This window comes from Pyrus communis, chromosome 7, assembly GCF_963583255.1.
Source record: "Pyrus communis chromosome 7, drPyrComm1.1, whole genome shotgun sequence".
NCBI classification, from domain to species: Eukaryota; Viridiplantae; Streptophyta; class Magnoliopsida; order Rosales; family Rosaceae; genus Pyrus; species Pyrus communis.
The window spans coordinates 27757264-27773523 of NC_084809.1; the positions used below are offsets into that span (position 1 = coordinate 27757264).

Here is a 16260-nt window from a genome sequence, read left to right on the forward strand (position 1 = left end):
CTTGGGCCGAGCACATCCTGCTGCTCGGCCCAGCAATAATATTTCGGGCCCAAACAGAAGCCTATCTCATTTTTCTTTTGGTGAAAACCAGAAGGCTATCTTGGATCAAGCCAGTGGGATGAAAAGATGGGTCCAAGATAGAGGGAGAAATTGGGTTGGAGAGTAAAAGGATCCTTGTCCTATAGATCTTAAAAATCCTGTGATCTCATTCGTTCATCGTACATCGTGCAGTCAGAAATCATTTCAAAATTTAAAATTTAAAATTAAATATGAATAGTACCTTACAAAAACTGATTGCACAATATACGATGAACATATGAGATTACGAAATCCCTAGGATCCCTAGAAAAATTATCCTCATCGGATCCTTTTCCGGTTGGAGAGCCCCATCTGGCGGACTTGCGCAAACATTACATCAATTGGGCAATTAGCATGACCATCAATTTTTTATATTTGGTTGCAAAAATGATTAGCGTTTATTTTTATTATGTAGTTATATCAACTTTGAGTCCACAGTATACGATATCATTATCAAAACTGATTATTTATGCAACTAAATCTCAAATTTTGATTTTCGAAGAGGTTGAGTATTTTTGTCTGTGTGTGGGTTCAAATTCGGTAGGCCGACCTTAAAACACAATCTTCATTAAGCATGTTACACTCAAAAGTGCTAAAATCCACATATAAATACATCCAACGTAATTTGAGTTTACAATTCACCCTCTTTACAAAAATATAACTAGCCAAAATACGAAGGCTTCCCATCAAGCAAGAATTCTAGATATTTTTCGATCCACAATTTAACTGGCTTCTCGTCACACAGCAGATGTTTTTGAATGCTCAAATTGTACCAATTCAAAACATGCGAAACAACTGCAATGTTTTCCTTTAATGCAGATATATGTAACACATCATAGATACTACTAGATAGGTAAGGTGGAAGAGCTAATCTATAAGAAACATCACCATCACCAGCTAGCTTCAAACCGTCAAAAGGTTTAACCTTAAAGAACGGGGAGCAAGTTTTTTGAAGTTGCCAAACAGTTTAATTCCATAACAAGGTTTAACCTTAAAGAACACACGGTCTCCAGACTCCAACCTCTACGTTCGGAGATTGCCTTCTTTGTTTAGCATGACTTTTCGAATGGCTTTTGGGAGTGAGAAGGGATTGTGTAGACTGTTTCTCTGTTTTGATAGCCACCCTAACAAAATCAGCACACCAAAGAAAATAAATAACTGATAGAAACTTCGTTAGGTTTTGCATACCCAACTTACAGAAGATGATGTAGTTTTAAAACTAGTGGGGCACAACATAGCCAATTTATATATGTTTCATATTTGCATTTTGTTTAATCAGTGGGAAGTAACAATAATATGCAGAAAAACAAGTTGTATTGATCCATCGAGCAATCGGCATGCTTTTGAATCAATTCCTCAAGCGAAACATATAACTCAGTCTTTTATAAAACATAAAATAAAAAACTGATTTAAGTTCTGCAAACTTCACCATCAATGACTGATACGAACAAGTGGAAGTGTAGAATCTGTGACAGAACTAGTAACCTACAGTATTTGATGCTTCTTTGAAATGCCTACAGCTTTCAGAAAAATAAGTAACTCGCCAGTGATCTTGTATTTTGAATCAGATGGGGTGCACGTTGGATAAAAACTGTCATGAAGTTTGCAAGGATACGTAATGTTTTGGAAATTGGAACTAGAGTTTCTGGCAAGATATGCAATGGTTTAAAATTAAATGGATTCATCAAGCATACAAACTTCACCTTGGCTAATTGACATGAACAAGAGAAAATGCAACATGCAGAATTGACTTCCTAAACGAAAGTTAAAATTTTAAATAACAACAAACACACACACACACACACACATATATATGTACATATATATATATATGGTTGAAGTAGATATACACTCACCCAGAAGTTGATGTTGATGATTCGGGTTTATCTGTTAGACTGAGTGAAGATAATGGTTTTGAAAGGAACTCCACAGGATCAGCTTCATGGCAACTACTAGAATCCACCGGCCATCTCATTGGAACAGCAGTGCACTTATCAATACACTTGTGCTTGCAACGATTCATCTTATCCACTGTATAAGTCCCAAAAATGTTGTCAAGACGCTTTGCTAGTCTAGGTATATCCGAAGATGTCACGATATCCCAAACCTTCATAACCTGGATGTAATATGATTTCTCCTGAAGAATATCCACAGTCCAAATGAGATTCAGCAGCCTATTGACTTTATACTTCTCTAACAGTTGAGAAGAAGTCCCGTCATGAACCATCATTCCCTTATCCTTGTGTGCGTGACGCCATCCACTTGAAAGCTTCGTTAGTAGATTAAGCACTTCTCGACGAACCAGAGTGTCTTTAATCTTTGCTAATGATTTCTCAAATTCATCAGTGAAGCAAACCTATATGGAAGAGGTTGACAAACAATATTGTAACAACCAAACATCACACTGCATTTTATAATGTAAAAAAGAAGAAATGTTCTTTAAAGAGGGATGATCCCATTGTGTTCTCGTATTATTTACTGATGTTCTTCCTCTCCCTCTTTCGAAATTAACAGACAATTAAATAATAAAATTCTGCAGAAAATTAACATAATACTTTTGCAGGCCTCGACGTTGTACATTGTTTAGTATAGAACAGCAACATATAGTAAAAAAATTAAATGGATGAATAGCAGCAAACCTTCCATCTCGCATTTTTGAACAGCAGAGATTCAATACTAAGTAGAGCATGAAATCGGTCAACCTCCAGCAGGGCAGCAGCAATAGCCTGTGCCAGGTTCTTGTCCTCATCAGCATTGTGAAAACAATCGCGTCTCTTGGCATCAAGGACTAGCTTCTTCCAGATAGAGTCACTGTTAACCAAAGTCGACGCATTCCCCAATATCCAAAGACAATACCTACACAGACACAATCAAAACCACTAAATTCAAAACCTCCAGTAACTAAGACATTTCAAAGTAAGCTGCATCATGAATAATTGTATGTAACGTAATTCTATAAAAGTACTACCGTGCACGTGTAAGTGCAACATTTGCCCTTTGACAGTTGGACAAGAAACCAATTGCACCTTTCACGTTACATCTGACAGTGGAGATAATTATCACATCCTCTTCACCACCTTGGAACCCATCAACAGACCGCACACTTACAGAGAATTGAGGGTTACACTTTTGACTGTATTTTTTCACACCCTCTTGAATTGCATAAACTTGAGCCTTGTATGGTGATATGACTCCAATACTAACCTCCTTCTTGGTGCCGATGAATTCTGCAGCCAAGAAAAGAAAATTAACAAGACCTAGGTTTTGTATATTTATATACAAACTTCCTGCGATAATTCTCAAAATAAGTAAATCAATGAGATTAGACAACAATAGAATTACCTTGGTAAAGTCTTGCAACTATCTCAGAGACCACAGCAACCTCGACCATATTTTTCTGACTATGACCATGATCAAATTCTTCTTTTCCATTGGCTACATTTATGAAGGAGTAAGATTGGTACATCTTTCCCTTGAGGAAGCACCTCTGATAGCTTCTTTCAGTGACATTCGGACCATCTAATATCTCATTGTTATAGAACTCCATATTTGGAAATAAGCTGATGGATGGATGCATCCTATATTGGATATTGAGAAGATGCTTCCTGTGTCCCAACTTTGTCATCCTTTCGAACAAGCTTCTTCCAAACTCAGCCACTTTCGCTCTCTAATGATATGATCCATTTCATTATTATAATGTTACAATAATATACAAGTTATACTAGTAATTTGAAAAAGTAAAGAACATGAAGGATAAAAATAACACCTCGCTTTTAACCATAGCAGGGAGTTGCCGCTCATCTCCTATTAGAATAGCATGGCGGATACCAGACAGTTGTAAAGGAATTGCAGACTCACATTCTTTAAGCTGAGCAGCTTCATCAACGACTAACAATTCCAGTGGTCTCATCGGTAATGCATTAGGCAATTTGGCAGAAGTTGATGCAGTACAAAATATTAAGCAAGCATTTTGCAAGCAGAAAGTTTTTATTGAATAAGGATCAATAGTTTTTGGGACACCAAATTTCTGAGGAAGCAACTTCAGTTTACAAACACACTTTTTTCCCAACTGTATAAAGCGACCGACAATGCTTCCTGAAACTTTGAAATCTTTTAGGACTAAGTTCAAACCTTCCTTAGCAACACTGATACGATGCATGGAAGATTTAAAGGACTTGAGCAAACCTGAAGCTTCATCCATGTCCTTCACTACCTTCAGTGGAATGCAAGAGGTTGGTAAGTGAGTGTACAAATTTACCATGCAAATCTTCAGTGGCTCAAAAATTGAATCAAACTCTTTCTTCACAAACTCCTCAAACGTCAATGGATCATCCTCTTTTACGCTTTCATTGTTTCCTTTAGTACCCTTCTCAATTCCTTGAGCACTTGCTTTGTGTTTTTCTGCTCTCTTTGTGTTTTTCTTCTCATTTCCTTGAGCACTTGCTTTGTGTTTTTCTGCTCTCTTTGTGTTTTTCTTCTCATTTCCTTGAGCACTCTGTTCTTGTTTTTCTGCTCTCTTTTGCAAATATTCTGCTCTCTTTTGCAAATATAAAGAGTACTCTTCATCTGGTTCCTCAAGTAGACGTATCATTAACCCTAACAGATACTTCCATCCAGAAAAGGGCCTCAAACACCTGATCAGGATTTTAATACGATGATCGAGAAATACCTCAAGAAGGTCAGCTTTATCATCAACCTGCATTCGCTTCCGGTTCCCAAAGAGAACTATATCTCCAAGTCCGTACTTTCCAAACTCAAGTGACCCATTAACCAGATCCCTGAGCCGGGTTGCAACTTCTAACACCGCAATATTGGTGGGAGCACATGTTAGTGTTCTGCACTTGAGCATAAAGAGGGCAAAGAGAGACAGACTGACTGTCTTTGTCTTCCCAGTACCTGGAGGACCCCAAATTAATTTGACATCATTCTGATGATCGCATTTACTCAAACCAATAAAGTTTAAAACTGCAGCTTCTTGGGAGTCATTTAGATTGTGAGAGGAAATAGTGGGCCAAATGGTAGAAAGGGCGGGAGAGCACCTTTGTATGGGAAAGCAAGTAGTACAAGAATTCGCATCCTGTAAAGAAAGAAACATAACGTTTAGTGAGGAACTAATGTGAACTGTGAAGCTTAAAAATAAATGAATTGTTGAGAGAAATTATATGAGTCCAGATACATACATGTGAACTGGGTTTCAGAACTTTCTGAATAATATTTGTGTTTCCCTCTTTTGAGTTCAAGGCAACCCACACACGAAGATTTGTTGTCATGTTTATGAGATAAACTGCAAAATATTTTTGTCTCTTGCTCTTTTGTACGTCTTGTTCTCCATAATCGATAGGCTTGGATGAGAGTATTTGGAACTCATGAGCATCAGGAAATTCATCAGGATTAGGTACTTTACTAACATAAGCAATAACATAGTGTCTTGGGGACCTGTTCAAATCATCAACACATTTCGGTTTAACATCCGTCAAGGCAATGAGATCTCCAACCTGTGGCTCGTACATTAATCCTTTGTGCTTCTGATCCGCTTCTGTATCTCTCTTATATGCAATATCATAGAGCAAATTTTTGGGAGGTTTATGATCTTTCGAACATTCAAGAGTCAATATTTCACAAGTAGGTGCATGCGACAGTTCCGTGATCATACTCGAGTGTAAATCAGCATGTGTTTCCTCAATGAGTGAAGGAACGAATGATTCCAAATAACTTTTCACATTCAAGAAGGTCTTAGGAATCGTAGGCACCTGTTAATTAAGTGAACAAATCCAGTAAAAATTTGACCAAAAAAAAAAAACAGGAATCTCTTCAAGTTCCATTAAACTAATACATGCCACCATCATCAAATATATACATGGTGAGAAACCAAATGTCATGCATGCTGACAATGATAAACCCTTCTATCAAACAATAACACGGAATACTTGTTGCTATATCTAAGTTTTTTTTTTTTTTTTTTTTTTTGGAATACAAAATTGGCCTCAAGCAAAATAGATTGGTGGCCAAGTTGGCCAAAGATATAGCTTCCCTTCCGCCTCTGAAGCAAAAAATTTGAATCCCCATCACTTTTTTTTTTTTTTTTTTTTTTTTTTTTTTTGTGAAAAATCCCCATCACTTTTTTTTTTTGGGAAAAATCCCGATCACCTTAGTTTAGACAGATTTATTAGAATGTCACTTGAATCAAATTCTAAAAGAGAAGGAAATTACGAACCTGGTTTTTGTAAAGTTTGTTGTTGAGAACATCGCCGAGAGACCAAGAGAAAACCAGATCGAGCAAGCTTCTTTTGTCTGTAACTTGTTTCTTGTTGCTCACGTTAGTCTGCTCCATTTCTTACACTTGCTCTATTTCTTCAGTGGAGCAGTATCATCGATTTTCTGGCATTCCCTATTCAAATTCTATGGTTTGTGGGGGAGGGGGTGAATGATCACGTTAAAATAGAAGACGGACAGGAAGTTGAAGAGACCAGTACACGCACCTTCCAATAGAGGGTGAGTCACATATAATGATATGATTAAAGATAGCTTAGGGAAGACCAAGAGACTATGTATGCCTCTCGATTTCTTTTTTTTTACTTTTTTATCTTCTTTTCTTTGTGGTATAAATTCAGTAGAAAAATCAATAAGAATTTGGAAATAGTAGAAGGGTGTGAGAGATCAATAAGAATTAGTTCTTTAGAATCAACAAGAGAATTAATTCTTTAGGATTTTTCGCACCATAATATATACGATTCACACCCAACTTTGGTTTAACTTAATAGTAACAATTTTGTCGAACATGAAACCCTTTCCACGAAGAAAACTCCCAAGTCTTCAGGGAGACCATAAAATAAAGTGAGAGCCTTCCATTATTGTCCTTTGCAAAAAGAAAAGTTGTGGAAACTGGAAAGGTATTTAAATTCCCCTCGAGACTAAGTAATCGAATCAGCGTCCAAGCTGAAGCAATTGCCAGTTAGCCAGTCTTCTTTTCGTACAAATTCCACCACTAAATATTTACCACTACATGTTTCCTTTTACTTTATTATTTTACAAAAGTTTGAAAAGAAAAAGAAACACAATTTAATAATTCAATTGAAATAATACAAAGTCTTTGCTTTTTCGTACGAAGCTCATGCTCATGCATATTCATCAATTATAATTGGTTAATTTTTTGCGAATTCTTATTGGCGCTCTAAAAATCTCATTCTACACTCCTAACTTTCTATATTTGGAAAGAAAAATACACTTGTGAGGAGAGTAGAATGAGATTTTTAGAGTGTCAATAACATTTCCCAATTTTTTTGAAATGTCATGTAAACTAATATACCTTTTTTTGGAATTTTTAGGCCATTTCAACACTTCACTGCCATTCTAATAAGTTGCATTCGACAAAAAAAAATGAGAAATTTTATTTAGACCCATTTATCATCTTTCTACACCTAACTTATTATTTTTTATTTTGAAATTCCAAATGTGTCCAATAATTCTTTCTACACCCAACAAGCACAAAAGGAAAATAATAATAATTTAGTAATAGGCAACTTCAGCCACCCTATCTCTTCAAACCTCAACCACCCAGTTTCTAATCTCCCCAACTCCCCACCGCCACCTCCCTTACCACCCACAACAATTTGGAAATTAGAATATTATTCCCAACAACCCACGATTAAAAAAATCCAAAAGAAACATGTCAATATTTTAATATTTTTTTTGGAAAAATTAATGGTATTATTAACATATGGTCCAACACAATTCGATTCAACACCTCGACAATTTTGGCATAATTCGGACATGTTAGAAGGATTGCATGGAACAGAAAGCTATTGTGTGGCTGGCAAAAAGTCGTGAAAGGGACATTGATGGCTGAGATCTTTTGGGGGTTTCATTGTGGGTGATAAGAAGATGGTGGTGGGGGTTGGGGAGGGGTAGAAATTGGGGGTGGTTAGGGTTTGGAGTGATGGCATGGCCTAGGTTTTCTAATGTTGAAATTTTATATTTTATTTTTTTGTTCTTTTTCATTATGGGTGTAGAAAGAAAATTGTTGGGCAGATTCAGACTTTCAAAATTAAAAACTATAAGTTGGATGTAAAAAGAAGATAAATGGGTCTGAATAAAATTTCCCAAAAAAATTTCCAAGGTTTCTTAAAAAACACAAAAAAAGGGTTGATCTAGAAAACAATATTCTGAGGATTTTTAGTTCAAATAAAGGAAACAACCTGCGCTCTCATCTCTATGTGTCATTTTCAAGATGACTAATAAATATAATCATTGGGACCCTCCAATCTATAATTTTTTTGATGAAGAAAATGTTGTGAACTTTAAGCATTCTTTTACCATTACTTAGTGCCTTTGATTTTGAACACGATAACAATGGACTAATATTTTTTATATGATAGCAATAAAATGAAAGACATTGCCATGATTGACCACATGTTATTGTGTGTACATGATTGACCGCGTTGAATTCTCAAAGTTGGCAGTTAACCACAACTCCATGTTAGTGAGTTTAATGTACTCTTTTAATAGTTCACATAAGCTTTTAGAACAAACACAACATGTTTTTTTGGCATAATTAGATTGTCATCATGGAATAGAATGCGTTTCTCATTCAAACCAGGTGTCTAAGATTGAATATTGAATTTGATCATTTTCCTTAAAATTAGCTGATTATTATTGACTTTTTGAGTTGGCTTTCTTTTACATTTCAAACTGATTCTTAATTAACGTTTGCATTTTACAAGGTCATTTAAGGGTCTAATAAATATTAGGTTTCCACATAATATGAGCTTTTGCTCTTACAATTTTGGAGGTATCAAAAAATATCGTGGCTGTGATTTTAAGAATAAGAGCAACTTGTTCAATTCAAATCCATCTTTCTCCAAATATTCATACCAAATCCCAGAATTCATGCCAATAGATACTTCCTCTTGTATTTTTTATATTGTGCACTTGTGCATTCTTTTGTTGAGTTTCTTTCCCTATTTATGGACCTATGATGTTTTTAATATTTATCTACGTACTTGTATGTCTGTACCATATATTTTTGTGTACTGAATATCTGTACTTTTTTTTTTTTAGTATATTGATATTTTTATACTAAGGAGAAGGGAAGTTCGGCAAAACCACACAATGAGCAGTTTAATTTGGTATCGAATTCGCCATCCGAATATCCGTACCTTAAACATATGTGGAACTATATAGTCATCTACCAGAAAATAGCGTTGTTGCGGGAATTGAACATATTAGTCGGGACAGGCATGAATAATTTCCACACAAACTAACTTAAAAGACGGTGTAGTACCTAAGAACCAATTAAGTAAAACTTTGCTTGCTATATACGGATATGCATGCGATAAGAAAGCATTCATTTGTAGATCGTATTGTGCCATCATAATTATACTCATAGTTTTAAGTGCTCAGCCTACTATATGGGGGAAAACACAAAAAAAGGGAAAGTAGAAAAGTTGAAGACATAATATTTCAGCATCTGGCAGGAAAAGTAAGTTTTTGAAAAAATTGCTAAACCGTCTCACAAATTCAATCGTTAAACATTACATTGTGACCTAAGATAAAGATAAAGTATATAGTTCATCCACAAATCAAAACAAAGTGCTATCAAAGGAAAATGTTTAAGATGATGAAAATCAAAAACTGAACTCGACAACCATATTTTCTATCGGTAACCAAACGAATAATTTAGAATGATACAAACCCAATTCTAGCTCATCTGACTGCTCTCATCCTCAGCTCTGTATTTCAAAGGCTGAGTAGCCATGTTTGCAGAAGTTGCCAAATAATCACCATCAGAAGATTGAGAATAACCCACATTGTTCACATCGCACAAAATTTTATAGAAACGGGGACAAATTAACATATTTAAAGTTAGCAATAAGATGTAAACATATTCGAAGGCTGAGTAGTTGATTGGATTCGTTTCATTTTTCGAATCCAATGAAAATACAAAACGAAAAGGAATTAAAGAATGTTACAATTTAAGTATTTCAAATTAGTGATTAATCAACCAATCAGTCAGTCTCAATGATCTATCAATACCATGGACATCATACAGAAATTCAAGTAAACCCGGTAAACTATCGACTCCTCAACTCCATCACTCTTCCACCATTGTTTCTAATTTACCTCTCCTTGGAGTTTTTTCATTACTAATTTATATACAGCAAATTGAGCTGTCCATTTCAAATCAAATATACATGGGCAGAAAAGCAAAACCTAAACTCATGCCACATAAATTAATCAATAATCAAAGAAAAATTCTTGGAGACCAGAACAAATCCAATTGGATTTTCATGCAAGTGATTGTAATTGCCAAACAAAACACATATATTTAACTGCCCAAAATTTAAGCATTATCATAATCAATCTATTCTTGTAACAAAAACAGTTTCTCAGCCGTTGGGTATTTTCTGTGGCTTTCGATCAATAGTTGTACTTATATAGAAAAAAAGTAAAATAGTCGAAAACAAATGAAAGAAAGACGGATCAAATTATTAAGAAATCTAAGTTAGAGTTGTTAAAATTCACTTTCATGTGTACGATTCAAACTTCAACAAATTTATTAACATTTTACCAATCGTCAGACATTGCTAATTGCCAAGATAGCAAGAAAATGAATTCCATGAACGAAAAAAAAAATGACATGCAACTTCAACTTACCATGCCAAAGAAGCTCCATAAGAGGTAGTGGCTTCCTCCTTACTGCATGTATCAAAAGCATTGCAACCGTAGATCCTAGAAATTATAAAAAAAACATCCAGTCAATAGACAACATAATAGTCGTGGGAAGGTGAGTATGCAACCAAGAATCTAAGACATACTTGATTTGTGATTCCATTATAATTTCACACAAAAAAAAAAAAAAAAAAGATCAAATTTTGATTGAAACATCAAACAAAACAATCTCATCTATTACAAATTGGACCAACCAAATAAAGAATCTATTGATATGGTTTTCAACCTAACTATAAACAATTTCATATCCTTTCAAGAAAAGATCAAAAAACTAAATTTTTAACATTCCCAAAAACTGAAAATCCAATCTTTGGGGGAAATCCATGAGAGCATGCAGCTGCATCAGTCAAAATATATTCCTTACCTTAATTGCACATCTAGAGCTATCAGCTATAGTGAATCTTTTATCTCCAACCTTAACTATTACTCCCTTAATTAGTGCTTCTTTTCAGACCACAACATTGAATACGATTAATTAGGTGCTACATAGGTGGTGATTTGTGAGGACCACTATACTAATTAAATCGTACAATACAATTTCAAGATCTAATTGCAACAGCTCGAAATCATAGCAAGACGATCAATCGACGCAAGAAAGAGACCTTAAGAGTCGGGATCATTTTTCCTTGAATATGAATCCCCATCATGTACCCAACTAAGATATAAATCCCCATAAATCCATTTCTGAAAAGTACTAAAATACCCAAAACAAATATATATATATATATATATATATATATATATATATATATATTATATCAGTATGAATATGAGGGATTGGATGAGGAAGTCTAAATATACCCGTAATGGCGAGTGGTGAGGATGAGCTTGATACTGACGCCATGTTCTTGGGCTGCTTTCAGAACCTTCTCAGGTTCAACTGGATCCACAACCGCTGCTTTTTTGGTACTCTCGTCAATAATTCTAAACACCAAAAACAAATGAATTTAGAACTGATCAATATTTAAGCATAATTAATTAATAAAACCCTAATTAGGATGATCAGAAATTGAGATGAAAAAGGTGGATACAACCTTTCTGCTTTTAAAAACATGCTATAAATTTGTTCCACACTTAGACATACAGGAAATTATAGAATTTTATTCAAGTGTTCACAAGCGTATAACATTACCTGCATCCCATTCATGAAACCAAGGCTTATACACCCAAACTAAAAGGCAAAGCCCTTGAACGCATCTCCTTGTTTTCATAGAATGCAAACAAGGTTTCATATTATTCCTTGAAAGAAGGAATAATATGAAACCTTGTGCATAGAACGCTCGTGAGAATGAATCACACAACAATCAAGGGTGGACAAATCGCAAAAGTGACAACTAAAGGGCACCTAATAGACACCCCCATCTCTCAGTCTGCAACGGACACCCCCGTCTCTATCTCTCTGCAATTGCAGAAATCCCTCGGGTTTCAGAGCAAATGGAAAACGAAGTGCTTTTCCAGGGACCCATACCCATACCTCCCTTACCCATTCCCTTTACCCTCGCAGAAAATCCTCCCATCTCTCTCTCTCACCCTTGTCACATCTCTCTGTCTGCAAATCACAGAAAAGAAACCCAAAACAAATCCATGAAATCCCTCGCCTAAATCCTCCCACATCTCTCTCGGACACCCCTATCTATCTTTGTGCAAACCCTAAACCAAATCTCCTAAATCCTATCTCGGACACCCCACAAATAGCCAAGAAGCCAAAGATATTAAAGCAATCTCTACATAATTCTTTGGAACAATGAAGCAAACAGGTACTTACTTGTTCCTTGTCCAAAATCATTGGTGGCGCCGTACATTGTTATCAATTGTGGGTTTATCAAATCCTTCATGGCTTAGACTGCATGAAGAATTAGAAACAAAAAGATGAATATATGCTGTAACATATCATATAAATGTAACTGCATTTAAAAAAAAAGAAGGGAATGAAAAAATCGAATTCTATTTCAACAGTATGTAACTGCATGAAAAGTTACATTGAATGCAGACTCAATCAATTTCCCCAAAGTCATTGTTAACCGAAAATCAATACCAAACCCATAATTACCACCACTGAATTTGGCAAAAACCAAAAACAAAATACAAAAATTTACTCATATAATCACAAAAAAACATGAAATTTGAGCACCCATTTGGCCAAGTTAAAGGATAAAGGCACTCACGTCATCGAAGTACTGTTTGAGAAGACCTTCGAATACTGGTTCTTCCTTTTTCGTGCTCTTCCTCAGAACTGCCATAAAAATAAAAAACTGGAGAAGCATACAAATTCAGAAAAGGAAAGGTCCAAAACTGCCATAAAAAATCCAGAAAGCATACAAATTTATCAGAAAGAAAAGCTCAAATTACAAAAACCAACTGATGTGAGTGAGTAGTGAGAGGTTGTGTTAGGCACCTGAGACACGTTTTGGTTTCAATTGAGAGGGCCATAGCCTTGCATGTGAGGAAGATGACTCTAGGATTCCAGAGACAGGGAAAGGAGAAGTAAGACGACGGAGGCGAGAGGAGGATAGGACGGAGGCGAGACCGTCTGTGTCGTGGGTCTGCGAGACGGAGGAGGCAAGGAGGATTTGAGAAGCAGGTGGAAAAGGCTGGCTTTACAGTCGTTCTTCCCATCCCGCGATCATCAACACATGTGCATCAAGATCAGCGGCAGAGATAGCCTGTGGCAGACTCGTAAATAAAAATTGAGCCACTGAAATCAGTCCTGTGGCAAACTCGTAAATAAAGTGAAAATGAGGCAAAATTGCACAGTGCCGTTCCCACTCCTAATTCAGTCTAAAGTAATGTATCCGTAAAAATAAGAACTTTAATATAAAAGATAAGAACTTTAATACTATAAGTACTTTAATATGACATAACATTGAGTTTTAAATGGACATGCGTAAATCAGATTTACAAACCATTCATGTTAGAATCTAAAAGATATCTTATTTAAGTTCTAAAATCTAGATATTTTCCCTTTTCATTAGTGTAGATAATATCGTTTATTCAAAAGATCTAAATACTCCATGTTTTTTAACTAGAGCCCAAAGTTTAAGGGTTTGTATTAAAGAGAAGTAAAGAACTTGTGAAAAGGATGTTGAAAGTCCGAAATAACCCTAGACACAAGTCATGTGCTAGGCATATGACTTATATTGGATGAAAAACTTAACGGAGTTAAAGTAAAATGACAAATTAATGATTTCGAAAAGTTGATACGACAATTGCTTAATGACAAATTAAAAAAAAAAATGTAAAATTTCACATAACATTTCTAAAAGTTTTTCATTAAGATTACAGTGTGATAACAAAGTAGAATAAACAAGTATGATCTAACATCCAATTTTTGTGATTGGCTTATTAATTGATTTGCCCTACAAAACTGTCATTTAGTCTAATTTTACCAAAAAATACTTGTGCATAGCATAACTTGCCACTAGATATACCGAGTAGCAATATTATCCACTCAAAGCTTGCCACGTTATGAGTTGTAAGTATAATTTTCACCTTTTCTTTTATATTCAAATTTATCATAATTAATTTTCATCCTATTTAATATAGACCATCAGATTAATCTAACGGCTTTATTTCCTCTCCCCTTTTTCTTCTCAAACTTTCCCTACGGTATGAAAGTGGACATCTCAACTTTAGCTTTTCAAGCATGCTTCCAGATGCAAGTATTTGTGGTATTTGTCAGAGGAAATTAGTGTTAACCAAAATAAAGTGAAAGATAACAAATAGATTGTGAAATTTAACTTCATAATCTCGAGTGAGTATGTACGTTTATATTTATATAGAGACTTTTAGAGTTTACAATTAAAATTCTATGCCTTGTAGGATAAAGATTAACACACAAACTACTAGTCATAAATATATTAGGTGATGAGTCAATTTCATATTGTATATTTTACCTTATTCTTAGTATATTTTGGTAGAGTTTTGATACTTTGTTTTATATTTTTAATATAGGACATTCGACTTCCTCTAGAGCAAAAAGTAGTCAAACGGATGAATTTTGAAGTGATTCTAATTGGAGGAAGTTCGTATGTTCCTTAGCTTGTTCCTATCAAAGTTTCATAATTTTCTACCAAGCGGTTTATTTATGGCGATGAAATAAAGGAGCAGCGTGCAGTGCTGTCAAACTGATGTTTTGAGCTTCTTTGGGCTTTTTGGCGTCCAAAATAATATATTTTGGGTTCGAGGCCTTTTGCAATTATGTTTGGGACATCTCAAGCTTTAATTCAAGTCATTATGGGTCTGTTTTGGAGCCCTGGAAGTCCAAAAACGTGGCTGATTTGTGGCTGGGTAGATTTCTCATATTTCATTAGGATTATGTTTCTTAATTTATTTTAATTTATTTGGTTTCCTAGTATTATTCTAAGACCTTTTCTAGGTAGGGTTTTATTTTCTAGTAGTATAAATAAGGTTTTTTATCCATTAGGGTTTTTAGAGAAAAGGGGGAGAAAACGCACTACTTTGTATTTTCAAGGTGTTTTCTATCTATGTTTTTAATAATATTTTATTTTATGATTAATCGTAACTAGTTTTCGTTTGCTAGGGCGAGGCCACGAACCTTAACAAGAATATGTAGTTTCTTTTTAATTTGGTTATGATATTATGCATGCAAATTTTGAATTATTAATCACCGGTTTAAACTATCTAATTGTCTTGATGATTGGCCACCATTAGGATATTTAGAAAAGTAATTTGATGCAATTTTGACGGAGGGTTGTCCCTGAAATTGGCGTTAGCTTCTTGTGGTTAATATGTTTAACTTCTCAGTATGGACGACACGTCTTAAGGGTTATATGGTTTTTCAAAAGGTTTTCACAAAATTAATGAGTCCTGCATGTTCACATTCAATCTGGACGCCACGGATGGGTCGCACGTTAGATATACATTATATGTTGGAGGTTCCAAGTAGGGCATACTTTGGGAAAACCTAACCTTCAAAATATGCATATGTAATTCATAAGTAATTGGAAGAACTACATAGGATTGTTAAGGTGACGGCGGAACTCTAGTGCTCAAATTTATTTTCAAAACTATTTTCTTTTGTTTCTTTACTTTCTTGATCTATTTAATTGATTTTAATTAAATTCGTTTTTAATATTTTAGGTAATAAAATCAATCTTTTTCAAACTTTATTTTCAAATAATTAATTAAGATTTGGTATTTACATAAATTATTCATTCAATCCCTGTAGAGAACGACATTGCTTGAGTTGCTATAATGCGATAATCTTATATTCTTGCAAGTATTTTTAAGTGTTTTTATCCCTACTTTTGCAGATGGTAAAAATCTCTATCCTTAGGATTGCAACTTCTTATCGATTCTGGATTGGACAGCAGGAAGAGTTGTGCTAGGCATCGACGTATTGACATTCCAGGCAATAAAGATTGTCGGTTTATTACAAAAAACCAACAATTATAAATTTTTTATTTGTTTTCCCTGTTTCTCGTGAAGAAACGC

General features: G+C 34.8%; 1 protein-coding gene and 1 long non-coding RNA gene across 2 annotated transcripts; both read right to left on the reverse strand.

Moving 5' to 3' along the window:
• Positions 1–627: 627 nt before the first annotated feature.
• Positions 628–6661, reverse strand: LOC137740179 (uncharacterized). Its single transcript, XM_068480001.1, has 8 exons — positions 6293–6661; positions 5259–5828; positions 3845–5155; positions 3421–3745; positions 3047–3305; positions 2718–2934; positions 1935–2434; positions 628–1202 (listed from the first exon to the last, which is right to left on the reverse strand). The coding sequence occupies exons 1-8, from the start codon at positions 6407–6409 to the stop codon at positions 1070–1072; spliced, it is 3432 nt and encodes a 1143-aa protein (XP_068336102.1). The 5' UTR covers positions 6410–6661; the 3' UTR covers positions 628–1069.
• Positions 6662–9536: 2875 nt separating this feature from the next.
• Positions 9537–13433, reverse strand: LOC137740858 (uncharacterized). Its single transcript, XR_011069181.1, has 5 exons — positions 13202–13433; positions 12972–13058; positions 12572–12649; positions 11608–11730; positions 9537–10806 (listed from the first exon to the last, which is right to left on the reverse strand). It is a non-coding gene; the product is annotated as an uncharacterized lncRNA (long non-coding RNA).
• Between the last annotated feature and the right edge of the window lie 2827 nt (positions 13434–16260).

Bases quoted from the DNA above. Each gene is read 5' to 3' on its own strand.
- LOC137740179 (XM_068480001.1), bottom strand. From the start codon at position 6,409: ATGGAGCAGACTAACGTGAGCAACAAGAAACAAGTTACAGACAAAAGA. The intron at 3,746-3,844 runs GTGTTATTTTTA...TCATATCATTAG, and splicing joins CTGCTATGGTTAAAAGCGAG to AGAGCGAAAGTGGCTGAGTT. The intron at 2,435-2,717 runs GTTTGCTGCTAT...TCTTCCATATAG, and splicing joins TCAAAAATGCGAGATGGAAG to GTTTGCTTCACTGATGAATT.